The following is a 27,717-nucleotide window of genomic DNA, read 5'->3' as shown; positions in this document are numbered from 1 at the left end:
ACACTACAAGAAAATGAAAAAAAAAAAATCAAGAAACAAATCTGAGAAAATCACGTGACTGGTGAGAGAGCAGTTTTTCATCTTTAGTTAGCGGAAAAAAATCTACTGAAGAGACAATTGACTACCATGTAAGCTCAAAAAGGTTTACCTTCTGAGCTTACAGACAGCAGGTCTGTGCCAGTACAGTCTGATGACATCACTCACTTGAGTGGCTAATTTTTGTCCTGCTTATTCACCTAGAATGGGGCTTTCCTTATAGTCCATTTTCCCGTTTGGTATCCAGATGTCGCACTCTGCTGAGACCAATTGAAAACTGGACAGGAAAGACCACTGCAACAGCAGTAGGAGGAAAAGGCAGCAGAAAAATAAGTCTCATGATAACATCTCATGAAAGCTGCTGATCTCATTACACTTCCAAGCAGCGGTAAGCCATAGATCATGACTGCAGTCGGCTGTAATAGAAATGCTATTGTCTATCATTACTATTTAATTTACTGATATTTGCATAAAATTAATTAGTCCTCCATTTCAATTTTTTGACTTGTGTAAACAAATTGCTTTTAGTTATCTTGCTATCACTCTGCTTCAGCTATATACGTTTTTCATGCCTTTTTCTATACTTTGTTAAATCCCCTAATAAAGACGTAAATCTCATAGAAATAAATGCCATCTTTCTGTCCTTTATTTACCTGTAACGTTTTCTCTTCCAGTTGCCGATGTTTACTCTGAATCTTGTGCCGTGGTCGCTTCTGAGAAGTTTGATCCTCAACACCTGCAAAAATCGAACTGTATTCCAGCAACTTATCTTGTGCTGGATACTTGGCACTAGAAAATACCTGTGAAGAAGTAAAAACAATTCAAACACATGAACAAAAGAAGGACAGTGACAAACTTCAAAAGTGCATGGGATAAACACAGAGGATCCCTAGTGGCAAGAGAATGGTAATGAACTCATTGGACAAGTTACAGCCCAAGGCAGCAATTATATAGCTGAATTGTACTTCCTGGATGGGATGGGGAAACCTGCACAGAGCGACAGTTGCAAGAGATATGATGGGAGTGGGAATTGGGTTCTATAGGGGAATTTGACCTACTTTAGGTAAATGCACATAAACTCATTGCTGGGCAGACTAAATGGGCTTTTTTGGTCTTCTTCTACCACCATTTACCATGTTATTATTACCATGTGTAGACAAGACACTATGTAAACACAAATGAAGCTTGATGACTTGGTGGACAGACATGAATGAAAAGTAGTTGAGGAAAGAAGTGTTTCCGCAGGATGAGAAGTCACCTGGGGACCACACACATGATCCCATTAGGTTATGGTGGAATGATGGTGATAACCGTACAGAATAAAGGCAAGAAAGAAAAACAGAAGTAGAACACAGAGGTAGAGAGAAGGAAAGAGAGGTTCACTCAAATCTCCACAGTCTCTTATAAAAGTTCTACCTTGATGGCCTTCTTGCTTCCTTTTATTTTCTTGATTTTGGCCTGAACAAGTGCGACTCTCTCATTTATTGACTGTAATTGGGTCCTATTGGTCTCCACACGCTGAGAGATCCTTAGAAATAAAACAAATTTTCCAAAAGTCAAAGCTCTCGTCTTAGAAAGCCATGGTTAATTATAAAATAACAAATTAAGCACTTGATCAAGTATGAAAAGCTGATGGTGGGGGATTGAGGAGAAAGGGTAGGGTGAAATAAATTTATAACAAAGTCAAGTTGGGCTGGAGATGGTGCCTTTGGAAGACTATTTATACTAGCCCAGTTTTTTCATCTTCTAACATAACTTAACATTTTTGACTGGTGTAATTAGATACTGTGATGAATTGCATGATTTTATTGTTATTCTTCAGTGGATCCTGAATTAAAAATGTTGGGATTCACTGTATCAGAGAACACAAGTGTCTCTGAAATTCCTCAAAAGTTAGAGTTAATTTTTTGTTTTTAGTGAATAAAAAGAGAAATTAGTCCTTTGCTGGCCCTCATCCAATATAAAGCTCACTTCTTCACACAAATTTGTTAAGGGTTCCTGGGGTTTCTCTTTCATATATGTTAGACATATTATCTTTTACAAATTAAGGCGCTAATTTTGGAGCATAATCTTGATGCACAATTTATTAGCAAGTCTTGGCACACTGAGGATAGGGTGCTGCTTAATCATATGTGTACCCCCCACCCCTGAAGCTTTACCTGAGAAGCACAAGCATAAGATGGGAAGAGATGGGGGGGCCCATATATTGAACATCTTTTAACTTCATTAGATTATTATTAAATTTAAGCCAGGGGCGAAGTATATATTATTGCAAAGTTTTCATTGGCTATTTTGTTTAGTTTATTGCCCCTCCCCCTCTCCAAGTCTTACTGCCTCTGCCATATCGGAGTTAGCAGACATGTTGGATCTTCATTTCAAGTCCAATAATCTGATTATTTTAGGAGATTTTTACTTGCATATTCATAAAAGTTTCTGTAGCTGCCAGTGAGTTTCTTATTGTTATGACAGTCAGTGGATTGTTCCACTTGGTTCAATCACTCACACATGTGGCAAGGCACATTTTAGACTTGTTATTTTCTCCAGAAGAATTAGTTAAGGCTGGTGTATGTATTCTTCCAATTCCATGGCCAGATCATGCTGCTTTGTTCTTTGAATTAAGAGCTGCGTGTACTAGAAATAAATATATTAGGGTTAAGAAAGTGTGAGGTTGAAAGAGTCTGAAAAGTGTCAAGATTTTTGGGCTAAGTCTTTTAATGTGATTGATTTAGATAATATAACTAGCCTTGTAGATAACTGGAATAATGCACTATCCAATACATATAGTAATGTAGCCCTGGAGAAAATAAAGTGGATAAGATCTCAAATTAAAACCACACTTTGGAATACAATGAGACTGAGAAATAAAAGGAGGAAACTAAGAAGTAAATGTCATTGACATAAGTCTAAGTCACATGGGAATAAAGATGGTTATTTATCAAATCTAAAAGATTACAGAGCTAAAAGAGCATAGTATTCTAAACAGATAAAGAACTCTATAAATCAACCAAAGGAAATATTCTATGTCCTTAGTAATTTGATGAAAACAAGAAAAAAATCAGGGTGATCCAATTACTGATTGTGTGATTATGGATGATTACTTTGTTGATAAGATGAAAAATATATCTCATTTGCTGCCTTTAATATTAATCCCACTAATTTATCCTCTGCCTGTGGAGTCTTGTACAGTGGACACAGTTTGAACAGTTAATGATATCTGAAATTACTAAAATAATTTCTCAGTTGAAAGTAACCAGCTGTCCATTGGATCCCTGTCTATTCTGGGTAATTTGAAGTATACCTGTTTCATACACTCATCTTGTAAATATTTTTAACTCTTCATTGAATGAAAGATGTTTGCCTAATTGTTTGAAAAAGGTAGTAGTCTACCCAATAAAAAAGTATCCCAAACTACCATATAGGGAGATTTCAAATTATCGACCAATTTCTAATCTTCCTTCATTGATTAAAGTAATTAAAAATGGGTATTACTGCAGGAATAATTAGTCAGATTATTTATTTAGAATATTTTATACTACGGTCTTCAAAGTTGCATGATACGATTTACAAAGAATATCATTTTATGGATGTAGACCAATATGTTTTTAGAAAAGAATGGGAGACAGACTCAGCTTCTTTCATTTCTTGATTTCTTCCATATTTCTAGAGATAAATGGGGGGGGGGGGTGGCATTACTATTAATCTCATTAGACGTATCCACTGGGTACGCCACCGTATCATAATATCCTGTCGTTATGTTTGAAATCATTTGGAATATGTGGCACCATTTTAGAATGGTTTTCTTCATTTCTACTGAACCAAAAGTAGCAGATTAGTGTTAGATTCAAAAGTTCATTTTTGAGGATGTTTGAGTCAGGTTAACATACGGTGTGGCATATCACCGTACTATTTAATTTATATATACAACCATTTGGGAAGGTATTGTCTGACCTGGGGGAACACTATTATATATATGCTGATGATATTTCGTTTTGTGTACCATATAATTCTGATGGAACTCTCCTCCCTATAGATCTGCTAGATCACTGTTTTAGAGCAGTAACTAGCTGAATGGCTGCCAATAGCCTCTGTTTAAACTTGCAGAAACAGAAATTCTGAGGATTTGCACAACACCAGTGTTAGAGAGTGAATGTTCTGTGAATGTCAAAGATGTCAAATATTGATGCGAAATGAAACTAGAGATTTGGGAGTCAACTGGCCTCTCGTTTATGTCTAAGACTCAGATTAAAAAGGTAGCCAAAATAGCATTTTTTTTTAACTGTATATTATGGCCCTTGAGATATTTTATTTCCAGAGAAGATTATAGGCCTGGCTTCATTAAGCTGCTATATTTTATCATGCAAGGGACCCAATAACATTGGAGGGGGGGGGGGGGGGACGACGACACCTTCCTGCAATATTTTGACACTCCAACAACTTATTGCAGCAGAATTGCTGCATTGTTTTGTCTTACAGTAAAAGTCTGGGAGAAAACAATATGGCAGAGGCCTATAAAAATCGTGATGGCGACCCCTAATGCATGACGCCACTATCACCTTAAAGGGCCATGTGGCCCAAACCGATATTGCCCTGATAAGTAAAAAAAAAAGTCACTGGGGGACATGTGACTGTTGTCCAGTCCTTGAACCTTGCCCCTGTCATGTCACGGGGCAAGGCCTGGTTGGCGCCATTTTGGAAAATAGCGCCAATCAGGCCCAGGGTACCCTGGGCCCTTACCTTTATTAAATTTATCCTGTCAGCTGTATGAACACCATTCTGCATTTAAAGTTTCATAAATTTATCCTGTCCCTCCCGACGCAGCCTTCGGGCGAAACACGGGGTCCGTGTCGGGGGACCCTAAAAAGAACTATTTCAGCTTGGCATTTGAGCAATGGAGTTGCCGTATTGAAAATAAAACAAAATAATTTTTTCACATGAATTCAAAGTTTGGACCTTTAAATTCTTTGCATTCCTTTGGCGTTGGACAATAAATGAAAAGATGAAATGAAATTAACCATTAGCCCACTGGTCTGAAGCCATCACATTCTAAGCTAGGCCAGTTGCACCATGAGAGCAGAACAGAGGCTGGGAAGAGGGACTAAATACCAAGATCATCAAAATACGGAGTGAGCCCCAATCAGGATTAATGACCAGCAATTACAGATAAAGCTGGGAAAAGGCTGAAATGATTCAGAGAAGAACAAAAAAAAAAGTCACAAGTAAGAGGTGCGTTAATTGCATGTCAGAGTAAGTAGGAAACAGTAAAGTGCTATGCAAGACTGCTAATTTTTACATTTTGTTTTAGGCATGCTACCCACTTCTTCTGTGAGTCAGTAAGTCTGGGCAGTTTACTGGTACAGAAAAAAAAAGTACCCAGACTCAACTCCTGTCTTGTAGAGCTGTTTCCCAATCTTTTCAAACCCAAGGCATACCTACGTTAAAAAAAAAAAGTGTATGGCACACCAGTCTCCATAGGGCAGACAATACGGACAGGGAGATGAGCTGTATGGTGAAAAGAAGAGCTAGGGAAACACTAAAAACCTCACCAGGCTCGCTTCCAAATGTTAAAACAGAGGAGGCAGAGACAGATAACTCACCACATTGAGCCATTTCCCTCCATATACAAGTGCAAAGGAAGGGAGAAGTCAGTGTGGTGTGGGCAGCCAGCTTGATTAATTACCTCGGCTGCTGCACGTGACTGCCAGAACTCCTCCGCTGCTGCAGCTTCCAGCTCTCAGAACAGTCACATCCAGAGCTGAGGACATATACACCCGGTCTCACTCAGCCTGGGATAAGGCAGGCGCTGGAAGCATTCAAGGGAGGAAGACTATGAGGAAGTAGTGTGTGCCACAAAAAGTGGGGCCTGGTTATTCATGTCCTGCATGCTGCCCAGTGATTATCACACTCCAAGGTTCATGCTAGGAAGAGGAGGCATTCATGATTTCACATCTCAGAAAAGTGCTCCTGCATGTTTAAAAGCCGCCCCTGGTGACTCTTGCTGCTGTGAGGTTCTGTCAGCAGAGAACAGAAGCTGGTCTGGATCTGAGCATCTAGAGACCTTTTCATGGCACACTTGATCAAGTCTGAAGGTACATCATTGTGCCTTGGGCACACTGGTTGGGAAACACTGTTGCAAGAGTGAATTTTCACAGATAATTATGGAAAAACAACTTTTAAGCTAATAACACATGGGCCGATTCAGTAAAATGTGCAGGCGAGCTCCCGACACGCGTCCAGACCACTCTCCTGAGCACGCGATTCTGTATGCAAATGAGGGCCCGCGCTAATAAGGAGGCGCTAGGGACACTAGAGCGTCCCTAGCACCTCCTTATTGGCAGAAGCGGTGGCTGTCAGCGGGTTTGACAGCTGACACTCAATTTTACCGGCGTCGGTTGTCGAACCTGCTGACATTCATGGGTTTGGAAAACGGACTCCGGCAAAACTGAGCGTCTGTTTTCCAACCCACGGGCAGTTTTTTGTTATTTTTTTAAGATTTTTTATTTTTTTTTTATTTTTGGGGCCTCTGACTTAATATCCCTATAAAATCCATAAATAAATAAATAAATAAATAAATAAATATTAAGTCGGAGGGTGTACAGAAAAGCAATTTTTTTCTGCTTTTCTGTACACTTTACCAGTGCTGGCCGAAATTAATGCCAGCCTTTGGGCAGGCGTTAATTTCCGAGAGTAAATTGTGCGGCTTGGCTGCACATTTTATTTTCTGTATCACGCAGGACTAACTAATAGGCTCATCAACATGCATTTGCATGTTGAGGGTGCTATTAGTTTCGGGGGAGGGATTGGACACGCGTTTTCCACGCGCTATTACCCCTTACTGCAGCGGTTCTCAACCAGTGTGTCGCCAAGCACTGGCAGGTGTGTCACGGCTCCCGGTGTTCCACCGCCTCGCATGTGCTTCCCTTCTCCCTAGGGCGGGGCTGAAGAATTCAGAGACGCTGTGTGCCACCGCTGGAGGCCATGCCGGCAGGGCCAAAGAGTAGAGAGACCTGTGCGCCGCCGCCAGTGGGTCTGAAGAATGGTGAGACGCTGCGCACCAATGCTGGAGGCCAGGCTGGCAGGGCCGAAGAGTAGAGAGATGCTGTGCGCTGCCGCTGACGGCTGAAGAGTGGAGTGATCTGTGCGCCGCTGCCAGAGGCCAGGCCTGCGGGGCCGAAGAGCAGAGAGACCCTGCGCACCACGGGAGGCGGCTGGAGAGACGTTGCACATGGCCAGAGGCGGCTGAGAAGCAGAGGCCAGGCTTATTGGGCCAAACATTGAGAAGAGGCTCCATGTGAGCTTGTGTGTGGTAGAATGGGTGCTTGGGTCCATGAGTGAGCGCTGTGTGTGTGTGTGGTAGAATGGGTGCCTGGATCCGTGTGTGTGTGTGTGTGTGTGTGTGTGTGTGTGTGTATGATAGAATGGGTGCCTGGATCCATGAGTGAGCGCTTGTGTGTGTGTGTGTGTGGTAGAATGGGTGGCTGGATCCATGAGTGGAAGCTTTGTGTGTGTGTGGTAGAATGGGTGCCTGTGTGCAAGCTTGTGTGTGTGTGGTACAATGGGTGCATGAGTAGCAGTGTGTGTGTGTGTGTGTGTGTGTGGTACAATGGGTGCCTGGGTGGCAGTGTGTGTGTGTGGTTGTAAGTGACAGAGTATGTGTGTGATTGAGAGAGACTGGTCAGGGAGGTGACTGGTGTGTATGTGTGCTTGAGAGAGACAGAAACTGGTCAGGGAGGTAACGGGTGTGCGTGTGGGAGAGACAGACTGGTCAGGGAGGTGACTGGTGTGTGTGTGTGTGAGGAAGAGATACTAGTTAGGGAAGTTACTGGTCTGTGTAAGACAGAGAATGGTTGTGGGCCCTAAGGCAGCTTTATAAGTTTATATTTCTTGATTGACTGCCATTTTAATTATTGGGTATTATGTGATGTGTCTGCTGTTTTGAAATATTTTATTGATATTTGGACAATTTTTAATCATTTTTAATCATTTTTAATTGTTGGATGTTATTCTGTTCATCGGCTGTTTTGTAACATTTATTAGTATAGTTTTACAATTATTTCTAAGTGGGTATCTATCTATAGCAGCTTGGCTTGTTCTGTTTTCCTAATAGGAAATGTATTAGTGTTTAGGGCCTGGTTAAATATTTGTAGTGGTAAATTACTGCCTTTTCATAAGGAGGGGCATTGTGCTTGCCAGTAAAGAGTTTGTTTTGCTTTTACTGAGATGTCATCAGATCCAGAATATCTTTTTTTGTATGGTGAGCTGTACGGGTAATGCCCTAGTTCTGCTCTGCACCCATTTTTGGGGGTCGAGGGGATTCCTGAGGATGCAGAATGTATATTTACATTTTACCTGTGACGGTCACATGTTCAGTGTGTCACGCATGTGAGAACCATCTGTCAGGTGTGTCCCGGCCAAAAAAAGGTTGAGAACCACTGCCTTACCTTATAAGGGGTAATAATAGCGTGTCGAAAACGTGCGTCCAAACAGGGGCTAACGGTGTGCTCAGCCTGAGCGCACCGTACTGAATCAGCCTGACAGAGAGAAGGATTCAGCACCTAAATAATGGTCAACTTTTTCATTCATTCTCATTTGTTCAACTCCTGTGTAAATCTGTATAAAAGTTTGTCCATGTAACATTCTGAGCTTTGCCAATGCTAGTCCAACAGAAAACAGAAAATAACTAGTAACCTGAAATTTGCAAGATGCTAGGTGGTAGCAGGATCAAACAGGTACTTAATTAAAAACGGGTAACAAGCTAGTCTTTCAGACTCCACATCCAGTCCCACTCTTCACTATATTAGCAGGAGCAAAACAAAAAAAAAAAGCTTGTAACAAAAAGAAACTGGTTATTTAAGTGCGTAACAGGAAAGCACTTAATGTTCATTAAAGAATGCCAACGTCAACTGCTGTTCTGACAAGGGGGCAAGTTAGATTGCAGGTTTTCACTAGAAATCTGAAAAGAACTTGCATGGTTCTGTGAAAGAAATAGAAAAATAGTTTTCCTTCTCTTTTCACTCTAATTTCAGCTCCAAATAAACATAATCAAACTTTGCAGTGTGGCTGAGTATCAACTCCTACAGTGAGAATTGCGGAGAGGAAAAGCGTAATTCATTATTCTTTCCTCAATTTCAAGGTGAATCAATCAAATCAAATGTAATCAACCTTACTTTCTCAATTAATGACTAATTATTATCCTAATCAATGTTTATTACAGTTGATTACTACTTGATCCTGGCTCACAGCAGCAGGTGCTATCATTTATCTCCTGGTCAGACACTAAGCTTCCCAATTCTGAGAGCTTGTCCCCAGTCTTTGTACAACACAGTATCAAGGTTCTACCATACAAGTCTATCTCCAATTTGTATTTTTTAGAAGAAACATTCATCCAATCAGTAATATAAAAGTTTTTGGGGTTTTTTTTGGTTAAAAAAACTCATTGTTAGGTGCAAACTTAACAAAATACATGGAACTTGCAAGTCCCTATAGCTTCATGCAACAGATTCATTGACAGGGCTGCAGAGAAGCTATATATTTCAGATATATGCAGGAAATGTTCAGTCTAATTGACTAATCTGATTGTTTTCAGTAAACATGCTAGCAGGTACCACAGAGGACCAAAGAGCATGAATTCATTTTATCTGAATGCACACTGCACAAAGACCAGAACTCCCCTCACAAAATCAATCTTAGTTCTTCCATATTTCACAAGGCACAAGTGGCTAACTTCTCACAAAATAAACTGTTTTAACATGTTAATATTCTGTAGAGGAGGGAACCCAAACGTGGTCCTTGAGCAGACCTGGTGCCACCAGGTGGGCAAACCATAAAACTACACAGAGCGGCAAACTCAGGAAAGCGGCATCAGGAGAAGGAGGACTGAGTGGCCACCGGTGGACCCAATCCCACCAACGGCAGAAGAAGCAAGAGGCCCGCACTCTATGATTCAGAAGACGAAGCCCGTCCTGCAGCTCCTATTCATGTGTTGGCCCCATGGGATTCAATACTCATGGTGCTAGCACTTACTGTATACCCATCTCAAAATACACAAGATGAGCATACAGGAAGTTCTAGCACCGCAAGTGTTGAATACCACGGGACTGGCATGGAAGAGGAGCCAAAGAACTGGTTTCAGCTCAATAACTCCTGCTCAACCCAATGAAGAAGGCACATGATGGCAGCAATGGAGGAGCAATAAGCCCTGTGGACCCTTTCTGCCTGGATTGCATATGTGGGGGTGTAAATGGGAGACTGCCTGGGATGTGTGTATGTGCGTGTATATGTGCATGTGCACATATGTGTATGTGTGCATGTGCGCATGTGTATGTGCGCATATGTGTATGTGCATGCGCGCATATGTGCATGCGCGCATATGTGTATGTGCATGTGCGCATATGTGCATGCGCGTATATGTGCATGTGTATGTGCATATATGTGCATATATGTGCATGTGTGTATATGTGCATGTGCATATATGTGTATGTGTATGTGTATATGTATGTGCATGTATATGTATGTATGTGTATATGTATATGTGTGTGTAAATGGGAGCCTGCCTGGGATGGGTGTGTTGAATTTATTTTATTTATTTATACACATTTTTATACCGGTATTCATAAACCTTCATATCGGTTTACATCTTAAAAAACATTCAAACCAAAATATAAAACATTATTTAAAATAAAAACTTTCTAAAATACATTTACATTCTTTAAGAAATACAATCATTAAAATTCAACAAGGTTCTAACAATACAATAAAATTGGGTGGGGGGGGGGGAGGAGAATGATTTTAATGTAAAAAAGCCTATTCAAAGAGCCATGTTTTCAGTTTATTTCTAAAAGTAAATGGATGACCTTCCAGCCCCAAGTCAACTGGCAGTGTATTCCATATTCTTGGGCCAACGAGTGACAGTGCCCTAAGTGTGCCAGTTTGTGAGATGGAATAGATAGTAGGGCCTTGCTTGAGGATTGTAGGTTGCTTTGCAGAGTATGGATGTGCAAGGCTGCTTTCAGCTATTCTATTCTTTCGCCACACACGGGCCAATACAGTAAAAATTGCGGGAGAGTGGGCAAGCACCCGCTCTCCCAGCGCGCGCACAGGACTCTCTCCTGTGCGCGCGATACAGTAATTTTATTTATTTAAATGAGAGCCACAGTAAAAAGAGGCGCTAGGGTCACTAGCACGTCCCTAGCACCTCTTTTTGGACAGGAGCGGCGGCTGTCAGCGGGTTTGACAGCCGATGCTCAATTTTGCCGGCTTCGGTTCTCAAGCCCGCTGACAGCCACAGGTTCGGAAACCGGACGCCCGCAAAACTGAGCGTCCGGTTTTCAACCCGTGAGCCGCAGGCCTATTTCAATTTTTTTTTTTTTTTTTTTTTTAAACTTTCGGGACCTCTGACTTAATATCGCCATGATATTAAGTCAGAGGGTGCACAGAAAAGCAGTTTTTACTTCCCCGGTGCAGAGAGAAATTAACGCCTACCTTTGGGTAGGCGCTAATTTCTTGAAGTAAAATGTGTAGCCTGGCTGCACATTTTACTTACTGAATCGCGCGGGAATACCTAATAGGGCCATCAACATGCATTTGCATGTTGAGGGCGCTATTAGGTTCGGGGGGGGGGGGGGGGGGGGGGTTTGGACGCGTGTTTGACGCGCTATTACCCCTTACTGAATAAAGGGTAAAGCTAGCACGTCGAAAACGCGCGTCCAATCGTGGGTTAACAGTGCGCTCCGCTGGAGCGCACTGTACTGTATCGGCCTGTTAGTGATTTGTGAATTAATGTTAAACATTTAAACTGAGTTCTATAAAATATGGGGAGCCAATGAAGTTCTTTCAGGATAGGGGTGATATGGTTGTGTTTTTTACTTCCTCTTAAAAGCCGTGCTGCTGCATTTTGCAGGAGCTGTAGCGAGCAGATCATTGCCACCGGAAGGCCCAATAATAGGGCATTGCAATAATCTAGCTTGGAAAATAATAGGGCCTGAAGGACCGTTCTAAAATCATTCATATGTAATAACGGTTTTAATCTTTTTAAAATTTGTTATTTATAAAAACCTTCTTTTACCATTTTTCTTATGGACGTCTTAAAAGTAAATTCAGTATCTAACAAAGCCCAGATCTCTTACCTCGTTAGTGATGATTTGGGAATTATTTAGTGATTTGGTTTCTCTTATAACCCTCTCGTTTATCTTATTACAGATCAATAAAAATTTAGTTTTAGAGTGATTTAATGATAAAAACATCTGATTAAGTAAACGCTGAATAGACTTAAAATACATATTCCACAGTTTTAATGTTGCATCAAAAGAGCCTTCTATCGGAAGTAAAATCTGTACGTCACCTGCGTAAATAAAATGTACTAAACCCATACATAAGAACATGAGAACATGCCATACTGGGTCAGACCAAGGGTCCATCAAGTACTGCATCCCATTTCCAACCGTGGCCAATCCATGCAATAAGAACTGGCAAGTACCCAAAAACTAAGTCTAATCCATGTTACTGTTGCTAGTAATAGTAGTGGCTATTTTCTAAGTCAACTTAATTAATAGCAGGTAATGGACTTCTCCAAGAACTTATCCAATCCTTTTTTTAAACACAGCTACACTAACTACACTAACCACATTACCTGGCAACAAATTCCAGAGTTTAATTGTGCGTTGAGTAAAAAAGAACTTTCTCCGATTAGTTTTAAATGTACCACATGCTAACTTCATGGAGTGCCCCTAGTCTTTCTATTATCTGAAAGAGTAAATAACCAATTCACATCTACCTGTTCTAGACCTCTCATGATTTTAAACTCTATCATATCCCCCCTCAGCCATCTCTTCTCCAAGCTGAGAAGTCCTAACCTCTTTAGTCTTTCCTCATAGGGGAGCTGTTCCATTCCCCTTATTTTGGTCGCCCTTCTCTGTACCTTCTACATCGCAACTATATCTTTTTTGAGATGCGGCGACTAGAATTGTACACAGTATTCAAGGTGCAGTCTCATCATGGAGCGATACAGAGGCATTATGACATTTTCCATTTTATTCACCATTCCCTTTCTAATAATTCTCAACATTCTGTTTGCTTTTTTGTCTGCCGCAGCACACTGAACCGATGATTTTAATGTGTTATCCACTATGACGTCTAGATCTCTTTCTTGGGTAGTAGCACCTAATATGGAGCCTAACATTGTGTAACTATAGCATGGGTTATTTTTCCCAATATGCATTACCTTGCACTTATCCACATTAAATTTCATCTGCCATTTTGATGCCCAATTTTCCAGTCTCACAAGGTCTTCCTGCAATTTATCACAATCTGCTTGTGATTTAAATACTCTGAACAATTTTGTATCTGCAAATTTGATTACATCAATCATCGATTTCTTTCCAGATCATTTATAAATATTTTGAAAAGTAAGGGTCCCAATACAGATCCCTGAGGCACTCCACTGCCCACTCTCTTCCTCTGAGAAAATTGTCCATTTAATCCTACTCTGTTTCCTGTCTTTTAGCCAGTTAGTAATCCACGAAAGGACATCTCCACCTATCCCATGACTTTTTACTTTTCCTAGAAGCCTCTCATGAGAAACTTTGTCAAACACCTTCTGAAAATCCAAGTACACTACATCAACCGGTTCACCTTTATCCACATGTTTATTAACTCCTTCAAAAAAAGTGAAGCAGATTTGTGAGGCAAGACTTGCCTTGGATAAAGCCATGCTGACTTTGTTCCATTAAACCATGTCTTTCTATATGTTCTGTGATTTTGATATTTAGAACACTTTCCACTATTTTTCCTGGCACTGAAGTCAGGCTAACCGGTCTGTAGTTTCTCGGATTGCCCCTGGAGCCCTTTTTAAATATTGGGGATATATTAGCTATCCTCCAGTCTTCAGGTACAATGGATGATTTTAATGATAGGTTACAAATTTTTACTAATAGGTCTGAAATTTCATTTTTCAGTTCCTTCAGAACTCTGGGGTGTATACCATCCGGTCCAGGTGATTTACTACTCTTCAGTTTGTCAATCAGGTCTACCACATCTTCTAGGTTCATCGTGATTTGGTTCAATCCTTCTGAATCATTACCCATGAAAACAGTCTCCGGTACGAGTACCTCCCCAACATCCTCTTCAGTAAACACCGAAGCAAAAAATAATTTAATCTTTCCGCGATGGCCTTATCTTCTCTAAGTGCCTCTTTAACCCCTCGATCATCTAACGGTCCAACTGACTCCCTCACAGGCTTTCTGCTTCGGATATATTTAAAAAAGTTTTTACTGTGAGTTTTTGCCTCTAAGGCCAACTTCTTTTCAAATTCTCTCTGAGCCTGTGTCTTATCAATGTCTTACATTTAACTTGCCAACACTTATGCATTATCCTATTTTCTTCTGTTGGATCCTTCTTCCAATTTTTGGATGAAGATCTTTTAGCTAAAATATTTTTTCACCTCCCCTTTTAACCATGCCGGTGATCGTTTTGCCTTCTTTCCACCTTTCTTAATGTGCGGAATACATCTTGACTGTGCTTCTAGGATGGTATTTTTTTTTTTTTTAACAATGACCACACCTCTTGCACACTTTTTACCTTTGTAGCTGCTCCTTTCAGTTTTTTTCTAACTATTTTTCTCATTTTATCAAAGTTTCCCTTTTGAAAGTTTAGCACGAGAACCGTGGATTTGTTTACTGTTCCCCTTCCAGTCATTAATTCAAATTTGATCATATTATGATCACTATTGCCAAGCGGCCCCACCACCGTTACCTCTCTCACCAAATTCTGTGCTCCACTAAGAATCAGATCTAAAATTGCTCCCTCTCTTGTCGGTTCCTGAACCAATTGCTCCATAAAAATGTCATTTATTCCATCCAGAAACTTTATATCGCTAGCATGTATCGATGATTCATTTACCCAGTCAATATTGGCGTAATTGAAATCTCCCATTACTACACTACCAATTTGGTTAGCTTCCCTAATTTCTCTTAGCATTTCACTGTCCGTCTCACCATCTTGAGCAGGTGGACAGTAGCTTACTCCTATCACTATAGTCTTCCCCGACATACAAGGGATTTCTACCCATAAAGACTCAATTGTGCATTTTGTCTCATGCAGGATGTTTATCCTGTTGGACTCTATGCCATCTCGGACATAAAGTGCCACACCGCCTCCCGGGTACTCCTGTCTGTCATTGCGATATAATTTGTACCCCGATATAGCACTGACCCATTGGTTGTCCTCCTTCCACCATGTCTCTGAGATGCCAATTAAGTCTATGTCATCATTCACTGCTATACATTCTAATTCTCCCATTTTACGTCTTAGACTTCTGGCATTGGCATACAAACATTTCAAAGTTTGTTTTTTGTTTGTATTTTCATGCTGCTTTTTAATCGATAGGGATAAGTTAGAATTTTTTAGCTCAGGTGAGTTTTTAGTTATAGGCACTTGGACTACTTTTCTTATTATTGGAACCTCACTGTTGGGATGCCCTAATTCATCATTAGTATCCTTTGAAGATACCTCTCTCTGAACCATGCGCTGCTGAGTGACTGTCGGCTTTCCCCTTTGTTCTAGTTTAAAAGCTGCTCTCTCTCCTTTTTAAAGGTTAGCGCCAGCAGTCGGGTTCCACCCTGGTTAAGGTGGAGCCCATCCCTTCGGAAGAAATGCCCCCTTCCCCAAAAGGTTCCCCAGTTCCTTACAAAACTGAATCCCTCTTCCTTGCACCATCATCTCATCCACGCATTGAGACTCTGGAGCTCTACCTGCCTCTGGGGACCTGCGCGTGGAACAGGGAGCATTTCAGAGAATGTTACCCTGGAAGTTCTGGATTTAAGCTTTCTAAGTAAGAGCCTACCTGCTAAAAATTTACAAAGGAACGCCATTTAGATATTAAAAAGAGTAGGAGATAGGGATGAGCCTTGGGGAACTCCAGAACTGAGTTGTATTGTGTCTGTTTCGGTACAACCTAATCTAACTTTATAGGCTCTATTGGCAAGAAAGTATCTAAACCATGCCAAAACGGTGTCCGCTATACCTATTTCTTCTAATCTCTTTATCAGGGTTTCATGATTGACAATGCCGAATGCTGAAGAAATGTCTAATAAAATCAAAAAATAAGATTTTCCGCTATCTAGACCCCTTAATACTATGTCAGAGAGGGAGGTTAGTAATGTTTCCGTATTAAAAGACTTACCGAAACCAAATTGGGTAGGATAGAGAAGGTGGTTACTTTCCAAATGGTCCATCAACTGTTGATAGACCACTTTCTCGATCAACTTCGCTAAAAATGGGAGAGTGGAAATTGGTCGATAATTAGATAACATATCTGTATCTAATTGTGCATTTTTTGGGATTGGTTGAACCACCGCACATTTAAGTGAATCTGGAAATTTACCTTCGTCCAACGAGGAATTAACGACATCTGCCAGAGAGCTGGGTAGAATATCCGGAACAGTTTGAAGGGATTTTATAGGGAAAGGGTCAAAAGGATGGGTAGTGGGATTTATTATTTTTAATAAATTTGCGATTTCTAGTGAAGAGACTGGGTCAAAAACCGACCAATTAGAATGAGGATTCATGGGCAAGACGATTACCTGATGGCTAGGACTAGCTAAATTGCTAATTAATTTGAGAGCTTTTTCATTGAAATAGTTAGCAAATTCATTTGCTTTATTATTTGTATTACCTACTATGATATTCTGTCTATGGGCGTTTGTCAGTTCCGAAATATATGAAAAGAGCATCCTAGGATTAAATTGAAATTTATGAATTTTTGTGGCATAAAAGTCACGTTTGGATGAATTTATTTTTGATCTGTATTTAGTAAGCATGCTTCTATAATGGGCTAGAGAAGAAGGATTGGGATGTTTACGCCATTTTCTTTCCAGGCGACGCACTTTCTTTTCATGGTTTTAACTCAGAATTAAACCTTGGTGCTTTGTGTTTAGAAAATGGAGAGATGCATTAAGTGTAGGGCATAGGGATACAGCCAGGTCTGACATGATCTTATTCCAAGAGTGAACTGCACTTTCTGCAGTGGAGGTGTCTAAATTTTCTAGAGCATTTGGGAAGCTGGTAATTAAATCGTCTTGAATACATGATTTTTTAAAATTCTATTTCTATTTTAGAAGGGGAAGTGTGTAATTCAGCAAAATTTAACGATAAGGAGGTTTGGATCAGATGATGGTCTGACCATGGAACTGGGACATTACTAATGGGATTATCACAGTTAAAGAAGGTGTTAACAAAAATAAGGTCTAAGGTGTGGCCAGCATTGTGGGTTGAATCTTTTACAATTTGTTTAAAACCTAAGGCCTCCATTGCAATTAACAGAGACTCACAACTGGATGATAATGGAACTGTGTCTATATGTAGACTGAAATCCCCTAATATCAAAGTTGGAATGCTAGGGTTTATTATGTCGGTAACCAATTCAATTAATGGTGATATATTAGTTCTAACAGGCCAGGGGGTGTATATACTATGCAGACTTGAAGTGAACTAGATTTAAAAAATCCTATTTCATAATGGGGAGAGATCTTAACATCCTGAAGAGATAAACTTATGTGCTAAAAGCAACAGACCGCCTCATTTTTTTATTAGCCCTGGGGATGGAAAATATATCATAAATGGAATGCGATTGTTGATTAATTAACACAGAATCCGAGGATTTATGCCATGTTTCCGTAATTCCATATATGTCCGGGTTATGATCACTAATGTGATCTAATATGATGGGGACCTTTTTTGTCAAAGATTAGGCATTGAAAAGAGATAATGTTAACATTGTTAAGGCCAAAAGTTTAGCATTGGGAACCTTTCGTATTGATGTCAAAGTACGTACTTGATCAGACGAAATCCTTTCGTTTCTAGAAGCTTTATGACAACAGTTGTTGATGATGGTTTGTATTGATTGAACCGCCATGGCAGGAATTCAAGATCTGATATCCACTACTGAGAATGAAGAAGAGTAATCCAATTAATATTAGTTTTCAGGCACCACCAGTGAAGGCACAAAGGGGAGGGGCACTAAGGGTAAACTCCCCTTAGGTGTGCCCCTTCGATGTGCGCCACTGGCGCACGGCGCCAAGCAGATGTCGGCGCCTTTGATACCGTACCCACAGATGACGTCAGTGGGGGAGAGGGACTAGCCCTCGCTCACGGCCCGGTCTTCAGGGGAAGGTCTCCAGTTGACAGCAGCAGGCAGGCAGCGATGGTAGGCAAAGCCTCAGGATGGAAAAGAGGCAAAGTCAATCCCCTCAGAGGATGGTAGCTGGGGTTGGATGTCGGTGCTTTTGATGCCGCACCTGCGGATGACATCAGCGGGAGGTAGGGACTGGCTCTCGCTCACGGCCCGGTCTTCAGGGGAAGGTTTCCTGTTGACAGAAGCAGGCAGGCAGTGATGGTAGGCAGAGCCTCAGAATGGAAACAGAGGCAAAGTCAATCCCCTAAGAGGATGGTAGCTGGGGCCGGCGCTTTTGACGCTGTGCCCGCGGATGACGTCGGGGGGGGGGGGGGAGGGACTGGCCCTCGCTCACGGCCTGGTCTTCGGGCTCCAGTTGCCAGTGGCAGGCAGCGATGGTAGGATGAGCCTCAGGATGGAAACAGAAGCAAAGTCAATCCCCTAAGAGGATGGTGGGAGCCTGCCTGGGATGGGTGTGTGTGTGTGAATGGTTGCCTGCCTGGGATGGGTGTGTGTTATGGTTTCGAGTTGTTTGAGTGGATTCTTGGGTACTGTGGAAAATGACCACACCCACGGGGAGGAGCCCCGTGGGGAGCCACAGTACTGGGCAAGACTCAGGACACACAAACACGGAGTTTTGTCTTTTATTGTACAGCTGATGTATACCACCAGAGGTGGCAGTAATGAGGTGATCTAGAGGTAGTAGTCCAGGGACCCTTGGCAGAGGGAACCCATCTCACCAAGTTGGTATAGGGATATCCAGGTGTAGGTTTCCCAGCACGGCAGAGCTGTAGATAAAACAGACTGAGAATTAGATTACTCACTAGATGTTAGCTGTAAGGTTGATGATTTCACCAGGCAGAAGTCGATGGTAAAAGGCACCGAGGCAGGGAGAGCAGGCCCTCGAGGAGCGAGTACCTGATCCCAGTAAGGCACCTGAAATAAAGCAAAGGGCCCCCGAGGTGCAGGTACTCAGGTTAGAGATTACCCCGAAGGGCAGAGATCTTCCAGCGGCAGCAAGGAAGTGGCAGAGTAGCTTAGACCGGACGAATCCAATCCATATCACGATCCCAATTTCGATCCTTGCTAACTCAATGAGCTAGCAAACAAGTGTAGGCTAAATACCCGGATGGCGTAACGTCACTCGAGAGGGACGCCCCCGAGGTTCCCACCATGACGTGGATTAAGACGTGGGTGGCATGCGCATGCGCACCCTAGGTGGCCCTTAGGAAAAACATGACTTGAGGCTTTGCCATAGCTGTTCCGGGGACGCCGGAGAGCGCGGCTTGCAGATGCGGCGGTAGCCATCTTCCCAAGGCTAGCGGGGTGAGCAGAGAAAAAGGTGAGGCACAAGGGTCGAAGCCGTCTGAGACCGACGGACGCAACAGTGTGTGAACGAGAGCCTGCCAGGTATGGGTGTGCAGGAATAGGAGCCTGTCCGAGATGAGTATGTGTGTTTGTGTGTGTATGTGTGTATGTGAATGGGAGCCTGCCTGAGATGAGTGTGTGTGTGTGTATGTGAATGGGAGCCTCACCGAGATGAGTATATGTGTGTGTGTGTGTGTATGTGAATGGGAGCCTCACAGAGATGTGTGTGTGTGTGTGTGTGAGTGAATGGGAGCCTCCCCGAGGTGTGTGTGTGTGTGTGTGTGAGTGAATGGGAGCCTCCCCGAGGTGTGTGTGTGTGTGTGTGTGTGTGTGTGTGTGTGTGTGTATGTGTATGTGAATGGGAGCCTGCCCAAGATGTCTGTATGTGTGTGCATGTGTGTATGTGAATGGGAGCCTGCCCGAGATGAGTATGTGTGTGTGTGTTTGTGTGTATGGAAACTGCCCAGATGGGGGTGTGTGTGAATGAGAGCCTGCCTGGGATGGGTGTGCAGGAATGGGAGCCTGCCCGGGATATGGGTGTGCATGTGTGAATGTGAATGGGAGCCTGCCCGAGATGAGTATATGTGTGTGTATGTGTTTGTGTGTATGGTACCTGCCCAGATGGGGGTGTGTGTGTGTGTGTGTGAGTGTGAACGAGAGCCTGCCTGGAATGGGTATGTATATGAATGTGTGAACGAGAGCCTGCCTGGAATGGGTATGTATATGAATGTGTGAACAAGAGCCTGTCTCGATTGGGTATGTATATGAATGTGTGAACGAGAGCCTGCCTGGGATGGGTGTGTGTATGTGTGTGTGTGTGTGTGAACGAGAGCCTGCCTGGGATGGGTGTGTGTATGTGTGTGTGTGTGTGAACGACAGCCTGCCTGGGATGGGTGTGTGTATGTGTGTGTGTGTGAACGACAGCCTGCCTGAGATGGGTGTGTGTGAATGACAGCCTGCCTGAGATGGGTGTGTGTATGTGTGTGTGAATGAGAGCCTACCTGGGGGTGTGGGTGGGTGTGTGTGTGTGTGTGTGTGTGTGTGTGTGTGTGTGTGTGTGTGTGTGTGCGCGCGAATGAGAGCTTGCCAGGAATGGGTGTATGTATGTGTGCGCGAATGGGGGCCTGCCTGGAATATGTGTGTGTGCGAATGGGGGCCTGCCTGGAATATGTGTGTGTGTGCGAATGGGGGCCTGCCTGGAATATGTGTGTGTGTGAATGGAAGCCTGCCTGGAATATGTGTGTGTGTGTGTGTGTGAATGAGAGCCTGCCTGGGATGGGTGTGTGCGCACAAATGACAGCTTGCCAGGAATGGGTGTATGTATGTGTGTGCGAATGGGGGCCTGCCTGGAACGGATGTGTGTGTGAATGAGAGCCTGCCTGGAATGGATGTGTGTGTGTGTGAATAAGAGCCTGCCTGGAATGGATGTGTGTGTGTGAATGAGAGCCTGCCTGGGATGGGTGTGTATATATGTCTGTGTGAATGAGAGCCTGCCTGGAATATGTGTGTGTGTGAATGAGAGCCTGCCTGGAATGGATGTGTGTGTGTGTGTGAATGAGAGCCTGCCTGGGATGGGTGTGTGTGTGTGTGTGTGTGTGTGAATGAGAGCCTGCCTGGGATGGGTTTGTGTGTGTGTGTGAATGAGAGCCTGCCTGGAATGGATATGTGTGTGTGAATGAGAGCCTGCCTGGGATGGATGTGTGTGTGTGTGAATGAGAGCCTGCCTGGGATGGATGTGTGTGTGTGTGTGAATGAGAGCCTGCCTGGGATGAATGTGTGTGTGTGTGTGTGAATGAAAGCCTGCCTGGGATGGATGCGTGTGTGTGTGTGTGAATGAAAGCCTGCCTGGGATGGATGCGTGTGTGTGTGTGAATGAGAGCCTGCCTGGGATGGATGCGTGTGTGAACATGAGCCTGCCTGGGATGGATGCGTGTGTGAACGTGAGCCTGCCTGGGCTGGGTGTGTGTATGAGTGGGTGAATGGGAGCCTGCCTGGGATGGGTGTGTGTATGAGTGGGTGAATGAGAGCCTGCCTGGGATGGGTGTGAATGTGTGTGTGTGTGAATGAAAGCCTGCCTGGGATGGGTGTGAATGTGTGTGTGTGAATGAGAGCCTGCCTGGGATGAGTGTGTATATGTGTGTGTGAATGAGAGCCTTCCTGGGATGGGTGTGTATATGTGTGTGAGAACGGGAGCCTTCCTGGGATGGCTGTGTGTGTGTGAATGAGAGCTTGCCTGGAATGTGTGTATGTATGAGAGTGTGAATGAGAGCTTGCCAGGAATGGGTGTATGTATGTGTGTGAGAATAAGAGCCTGCTTGGGATGGATGTGTTTGTGTGTGTTCGAATGGGGACCTGCCTGGGATGGGTGTGTGTGTGAATGTAAGTCTGCCTGGGATGTGTATGTCTGAATGGGAGCCTGTCTGGGATGTGTATGTCTGAATGGGAGCCTGGTGTGTGTGTGTGTGTGTGTGTGTGTGTGTGAATGGGAGCCTACAAGGGATGGGTGTGTGTGTGAATGGATCTTGCCTGTGATGGGTGTGTGCATGTGTTTGAATGGAACCTGCCTGGGGTGGGTGTTTGTGTGTGTGAATGTGATCCTCCTTGGAATGGGTATGTGAATGGAAGCCTCCTTGGGATGGGTGGCTAGGTATGTGAAGCCTGAGATGGATGGATGTGTGTATGCAGGCATGAAAGCCTGCCTGGAGGGTGTGAGTGAGAATGGTAGCCTGGTTGGGTTCTGTGTATGTATGTGAAATAATGAGGTTGCAGGTGGATCCCAACCTGCTAGCAGCCAAAATGAAGAGAAGGATCAAGGGCTACTGGCAGATCCCAATCAAAGAAGAGCTGTAGATGCCTGTGTAAAAGTAAGAGAGTGAGCATGTGTGTGTGTATATATGTACAGGGGAGGAGAAAGTTTGTGTACCCCACTCCCACTAATCCTTGAGAATCTCAGGGTGACTAGAAATCAAAAGTTCCCAAGTATGAAGAGCGTGAATTATTAAAAAACCTTTTTAGTTTTATTTTTTGGGTGTTATTTGATATGTCTGCTGTTTTGAAATATTTTATTGGTATTTGGGACATTAAAAAAATTATACATACATTTTTAAATATTCAATCTTTTATCAGCAGTTTTGAATTGTTAGTATGGTTTTCTTGTTTTGTTGTTTGATGTTTGAGGAATGGTGATGGTTCTTGGTGGATAACAACAATATGCACACAATTTTAAACAAAATTCTTCTAGGGCACCTAATACCCTTGCACTAGCCATGGATTCTGGGGCAGGGGGTGAAGACCAAGAGATCTGGGAAGTGTCAGAAAGTTTGTATTGCTGGAGAGAGCTGGGTTGTTTTTTTTTGGGTTAGCCCAGGACAGAGACTGAATAAACAGAGCAGGGGCAGCACAGTAATTGTTCGCACTGGGCAGCAAAAATGCTTGCACCAACCCTGTTCTTGGGGGACAAGACCCTGTCAGGTTTTATGGATTTCCACAATGAATATACATGACATTTATTTGCATACAATGGAGTGCATATCATGCATATTTGGGGAGCACGGAGAGCAATCACATCCTATGAAGCAGGCCCATGCTAAGGCTTTTCATGCCACAGGACATCACATATTGCCGTCTCCTTCCCTCCTATTCTCCATTCCATAAGAGAGCTTGAATTTTATTTAAACAGTGAAATACTCACATTCTAGGACAATCTTAAAATTAAATAGGAGGCATGTAGTCCAAATATAAAATTTTCACTCCTCTTGTTCCTCAGGGCATGCTAGCCACTTGAGAAATCAGGTTTCTTGCCTCCTTTTGGAATGCGTTCTGAAAAATAGTTCCCAGTCTCAAATGGCACAGGATGTGCTCACCTTCTTAAAAATTTTCTTCTCAGAGAACCCGCATTAAAAAAAACAAAACACACAGCCATTTACAAAAATGGATTTTCTTCAAACTCCTAGGATCTTTTGTCTGTCACTAAATTGATTTTTTTCAGACATCCTTTCATAGGGCATGTTCAAGTTTGCCACAGAAAAAGGTTTCCTCTGTTCCCTCCATTCCTCTTGTTCTCAAAAACCAGGTGTTAGGTCCATAGGGCCTTCTCTTCACCACAAAATACATTTTTCTTACATTCTGTAGTCTCTTCTTTGCAAAAGGACTTGCTTCAGCATGCTGGATATTACACAAAGCATATTCTTCTGAAATAGAGATGCACTATGTGCTTTGAAATTTTTAGCACAGGTTTTCAGGCAAAGCTTTCACACAAAAAAACAGAAAAATTAAAAGTGTGTATACAGATTCTTAAATGCATGTGAAAACCAACACATTCTCTCACCTTCCTATTTAGAGAAGCACTTCCATAATGCACATTTAATCCATTCCTAATTTCCAGTTTCTTCCACTCTTGACTGCATGCCTGTTTAAGCAAATGATACTCTTCAAAGTCAATCCTACTTGCATGAATTTGTTGGAAGGAGATTCATTTTGGTTCGATGTGCAAGTTGCCCAGGCACTATTTTTTCCCCTATTATTAGTTCAAGTATGTTTCCATTCATGTCAATCATATTCATGCTTTTATTTGTATCAGCTGATTAAAATCAGAAATCTGTTAAATAGTAATGTTTGCTATTCTGCACAAATTCCATTCCTGATCTACTCTGAATGTACTGTGAAATAAAGCTTAAATAGATGAAAATAGTTTGTGAATCATTTCAGCAGATATGTATTTTTTTTATAACTATTTTACACACTGGAACAAATACAATTTATATATATATATATATATATATATATATATATATATATATATATATATATATATACACACACACACATACACACACACACACACACACATAAGCCATCAGGAGGAAGAAGATTGTCCATATAAAGAAGAAAAAAAAAAAAACAAGCATCCGAAACTCGAGCAAAATAAGGTGACAAATGCTGACCCGTTTCCAAACCCAATATGGACCCTACCCCAGCCTCTCTCCTTCCATCCGGTTCTTCAGCAAATAGGTGATCCATTCCATGGTCGCAACCTCTGCCACTACATTTCTCTAATAAATTTTGGTCGGTGTCAATTTCCAATAAAAAGCTATGGTGATACGAGCTGCATGGAGAAAGTGGGAAACCAGTTGTCTAGAAGAGCCAGTCAGGGTTCACAGGGCTCCCTCCCCCCCATTGCCCCAGTAGACATAATGGCAGGAAAAGTGATAGAGAGCAGCCAACTATCACCTGCATATCATTATATATGTCCAACCAGAACCCTCTAACCAAGGAACACTCCCACAACATATGAATGTAAGAGGCAATGATAGCGCAACCTCGCCAACAAAAGGGCTTCAGTTACTAAATTTAGAAAAATATAATGGAAAGCTACAAGACCTATGCAATAACTTAAACATCAGTTCTGTTTGTTTGTTACATATAGAAATTGTATGAATTGTCCCCATATATTATGCCAGGCATTTGCATCCAGTTTCAAAGAAAGATCAAAATTCCACTTCCTAATTAACTGACCATTGGTCTCTACATCATGCAACTGAGTGTGCAGATAGCCATAGATTTGAGAGCAAGGTTTAGCTGGAGGTCTTTTTCAAAAAAACATTGCTTCTAACCCATTTTTTTCCCGTAACACGTACATCTCCCCTAGTGCAGAAAACATCTCAATGCAGCTGGAAATACAAAAAACAAGTGTGTGGAGAAATATGAAATGCCCCCTATGCTCCTCAAAAGAATTGAAAGCATCCCTCTTCCAGATCTATACTAATAACCGTAACCCACATTTCTCCTAGAATCCAGAGAGTAAGAAACTGGGGATAACACAGTTATTGGAGAGGAAAGAGTATTAATTTAATCATATTCTGTCTGAACTCACTTTAGAATTACAAAAAAAATAAAACAAACATAACAAAACCCAACTCCGTGAGGTGGCGGGCAGGTTTCATGAGGACTAACATCCTGCCGTCCTAGGAGAACACCTGTTACAGGTAAGCAACTCTGCTTTCTCCTAGGACAAGCAGGATGGTAGTCCTCACACATGAGTGAATCCCTAGTACAGGCTGTTCCCAAATAAGAGCAAGAACAACCAGCATCTAACCAGGAGCACAACAACACTGATGCAGCTGGTAACAGAGGGAGACAGCATGAACCCAAACAATGGGCCATAGGTAGGAAGAGTTGGGTTCTACAGCTGAAAGAGATTCCGGAGGACAGACTGGCCGAAGCTGCTATCGTGTCAGCCATCCCTATCCAAACAGTAGTGAGCGGCAAAAGTGTGTAGAGAACACCACATTGCAGCCTTGAAGCATCTTATGCCTGACATCCTCTTCCATCAGAAGCTGAAAAGGAATTGTTTCTGCCAAGGCCCAGACAAACCCCACAAAAGCCAGGTTCTCAGGCGGGGACCAGTGTCATTTCTCTGGAGGAGACAGGTCCGAGGGAAGATCCCCCAAGTCGTCAGACAAAGACTCAGAGGTGTCATCCTCCCACAGGTCATACGGGATGTCTTCCTCACTAAGATCGCCCAGAGACACTAGTGGAGGGCCCCTTCCCTGGTCCCTCGGCTTGGACACGGAGGGCCCCGAAGGAACCAGCACTGGATCAGGGAATGCCGGCCAGGGGACTGAGGGTCTTGGTGGCGCCGAGGCCCATGAAGGCCCTTCCTCCTCAGAGGAACCGAACACAGGGATAGCACCAGGAGGAGGAAGCAATGGTGGCCACAGGGGCATCGAAGGCACACCGGGCACCGGAAGCAGCCGCGTGGGGAGAAAATCGAGGAGGACATCCAGATACTCAAGCAGCGGTGCCAACATCAAGTGCACGGACTCCAGAACTGGTGGAGGCACTGGTAGGGCTGGCGGCTTGATGCCCTGTAGGGCTCAGTCCACCACCAGTTACACCCTGCACTCCAGCTCTTCCTGGAACACCAAAGACAGGACGGATGGAGGAGGGGAAGGCATAACCGGACCTCCCTCGAAGTCCTGAGGGAGATCGGTTCCCATCACCGGAATTGGTGGGGAAAGCCTAGGACTCCTCGTGTGACGCCCCCAGGAAAAGGATACACACGTCGTGTGGATCCTTGAGGGACTTAGTCCAAGGGCACTGACGAAAACCCGAAGCCATGGAAAAACAACCCGGTGAGCGGTCAATGACCGGCGGACCCCAAAGGAAAACAAGCTGGGAATAGACCGCACACAATGAAGAAACTTACTGTGCCGCCTCACTAAGCCGGTGGAAGGAAGAGGAACCCAGTGCAGGAAACCTGTCGCAGAAGCGACCAGGAAAGGTTTCCACAAAAAAAAATGAGCATGAGCTCCACGACCGTGAGACAACAGCTCTATGGAGGAGACTGAAAAGGGACCCTGCATGGACACATGCTGGGCATGCTCAGTGTGCCAGTCAAAGTTTTCCGTGCCAGGCTCCATCCGATGATGTCACTCATGTGTGAGGACTACCATCCTGCTTATCCTAGGCGAACATAGTGAACTGCTGGGCCTGGGGCTGTGTCTCCAGTTCCTCCCCTCCAGACAGCAGCCTAGAGAGGAGCTCTCTCTTCCAGGCAGCAGGTGGCATGAGAGTTTAGACTGGATAGTGGGGGCTAGAGCAGGTTGCTGACTGAATCTTTGCTGTCCTGTTAGCTCCAGCTTCACCCCTTCTTTCCCCTCCTGTCCTCCACTGCTGCTGACTGCAGAAGGGAGGAGGACAGGAATAGAGTTGGGATGAGTAGAGAAACCCCCCCTGGCTCCAGCCCCTCTCTTCTGTCTCTGCAACAACCAGCATCTCTGTTTTAATTTTTGTGTGTGTGTGTGCTCCAGTCCCTCCCCCTCCTGTCCTCTGCAGTACTGCTCATTTCTTATGTGGCCAGGAGGACAAGAGTCACATTTTGCTCATGAAAGAGCCAAAGGTTGGCCACCCCTGTACTAAGCGGTCGATATTCAATGGCTTAAGCAGGACAAACAAGGTTTCTGCCCCTCTCAGCAAATATGTTTTAGCCAGTTAAGTTATTACCTGGCTAAAATTTATCCACATTTTTTAAAGAAGGAGGTGGCATAAAGGTGGTCCGGGGTGGGGCTTCAAAATAGCCAGGGTAGTGGTGATATTCAGCACTACCCAGCTAAGCTTTGCTGGGTAAGTCTGGTTATAGTGGAGAGCAG

General features: G+C 43.2%; 1 protein-coding gene across 1 annotated transcript in view; it reads right to left on the bottom strand.

The window, feature by feature from the left end:
* LOC115082082 (WASH complex subunit 1-like) overlaps positions 1-27,717 on the bottom strand; it is a 107,346-nt gene that overhangs the window by 61,543 nt on the left and 18,086 nt on the right. Inside the window, exons 2-3 of the mRNA XM_029586348.1 lie at positions 1,453-1,564; positions 690-836 (exon numbers count right to left, since the gene is read on the bottom strand). Coding sequence (XP_029442208.1) covers positions 690-836; positions 1,453-1,564 — 259 coding nt within the window. The remainder of the gene's footprint in view (positions 1-689; positions 837-1,452; positions 1,565-27,717) is intronic.

This window comes from Rhinatrema bivittatum, unplaced genomic scaffold, assembly GCF_901001135.1.
Source record: "Rhinatrema bivittatum unplaced genomic scaffold, aRhiBiv1.1, whole genome shotgun sequence".
Taxonomy (NCBI): Eukaryota; Metazoa; Chordata; class Amphibia; order Gymnophiona; family Rhinatrematidae; genus Rhinatrema; species Rhinatrema bivittatum.
Note: the sequence above shows the minus strand (reverse complement) of the source record. Positions and strands in the feature narration are given on the sequence as shown.